The following is a 1,501-nucleotide window of genomic DNA, read 5'->3' as shown; positions in this document are numbered from 1 at the left end:
GAGAGTGAGAAAAAGAGAGAGAGAGAAATAGAGAGAGCGCGAGAGACAGGGATATATATGCATATTGACTATATTTGCTAACTGACATATTTTCCTGAATGCATACAAGACGTGATGATGGGAACATATCTTTACCATTTTGATGCTATGTTGTTGTGTTTGTGGATGTTTAATTGGCCACATTGCATTTCAGGGGTAAAAACAATAGACATCCTCTCCGACCTTTCACACGAAGATTTTAAAGCAACTGGCGAGAGCCATTTCTATCGACTAAAACAATCCAAAAGCAACTGGCTCCTATACAGGCATTGTGGGCATGGCCTCAAGAGCCGTCTGCTAGAAATACCACCAGGCACAGAAGGCTACACGCCTACACTACTACATCACACACACAGCATCAGAGCAAATACATACATATACATAGCACCACTAACAAACCTTTCAACACAGCCATTGTCTGCCGAGGTACGTTTGTAAGCTCAATTCTACCACCTTTCATGGAATTTGTAGTTTTTTTGAGAGGCTCGTGCGTACATTTCAAGTTTACTTTGCTATATCGCCCTATGGACAGGGATATATATGATTATCAGGTTCAGCGAAATGTCCAAACAGCCACATGAGAAAGATATGTGATTGATAGAATGAGTAGTTGTATATGAAACAATGATTTTTATCATGATTACTAGTTATAAGAGTAGCAATTTGTATGCATACTTGCATATATATATATATATATATATATATGGGTGACGGGTCTTCATAGAGCTAAATAATCAGAGGGTTCTTCTAATCTGGCTACCAACTTGTATTGTACTAAATTATTTGTGAACATAGATGCTTCTTGTAGACAAGTGTTGACTTAGGGGCCTATGCAACTTATATATCTAACAGGAACTCCTGCAGTGTGAGGCATGCACAGAGAAGTGTGCACTGTGTGCACTTGATGTGTCGGTGGTACATATGACGGAGCGCTATGATGCCATGCATTCGAAAGGCCAAGAAACGCTACGGTAAGAATAATGTCTTGCGTAATCACAGACAGTGAACCTCAAATGTACCCTTTCAGGACAGATACGATACAAAATAAAATTTATCAATGAAGTGAACGTGAAACTGCACGTAAAGCTAGGGTACGTACTGCGTTGTATCCAAATATGGTATCATTAGATGGTATAGTGTAGTGTATAATATGGACCATTTGATTACACTCTAGTTAACAGTCATGTGTAAGTTTTTCTAAGTCATTACATTGTTTCCAGATGACAGTAGATACAAAGAACTTGTGTTTATTGCAAAGCAGGAAATTTCCGTAGTGGTAATTGTCTATGTGTGTCACGAAATGCTGAAAATAGAAAATCATGTAAACTTGCAGCGTAGGGGAAGGAAGAGAGATATATCACCTGATGCTGATGACAGCTCAGAAGAAGACCTGGTAAGTAGAAACATAATCCTAAGGACTTCAATCACTATATTATATAAAATACATGCCGTTCTTGCTAAC

General features: G+C 38.5%; 1 protein-coding gene across 2 annotated transcripts in view; it reads left to right on the top strand.

Annotated features, from left to right (window-relative positions):
• LOC106815334 overlaps window positions 1–1,005 on the top strand; it is a 3,411-nt gene extending 2,406 nt beyond the window's left edge. Inside the window, exons 4-5 of one of the 2 annotated variants that reach the window (XM_014819778.1) lie at window positions 194–352; window positions 892–1,005. In XM_014819778.1, coding sequence (XP_014675264.1) covers window positions 194–352; window positions 892–908 — 176 coding nt within the window. In that variant the 3' untranslated portion in view covers window positions 909–1,005. The remainder of the gene's footprint in view (window positions 1–193; window positions 353–891) is intronic. The other variant, XR_001394733.1, reaches the window with a different exon arrangement.
• Window positions 1,006–1,501: the final 496 nt, after the last annotated feature.

This window comes from Priapulus caudatus, unplaced genomic scaffold, assembly GCF_000485595.1.
Source record: "Priapulus caudatus unplaced genomic scaffold, Priapulus_caudatus-5.0.1 Scaffold1091, whole genome shotgun sequence".
NCBI classification, from domain to species: Eukaryota; Metazoa; Priapulida; class Priapulimorpha; order Priapulimorphida; family Priapulidae; genus Priapulus; species Priapulus caudatus.
Note: the sequence above shows the minus strand (reverse complement) of the source record. Positions and strands in the feature narration are given on the sequence as shown.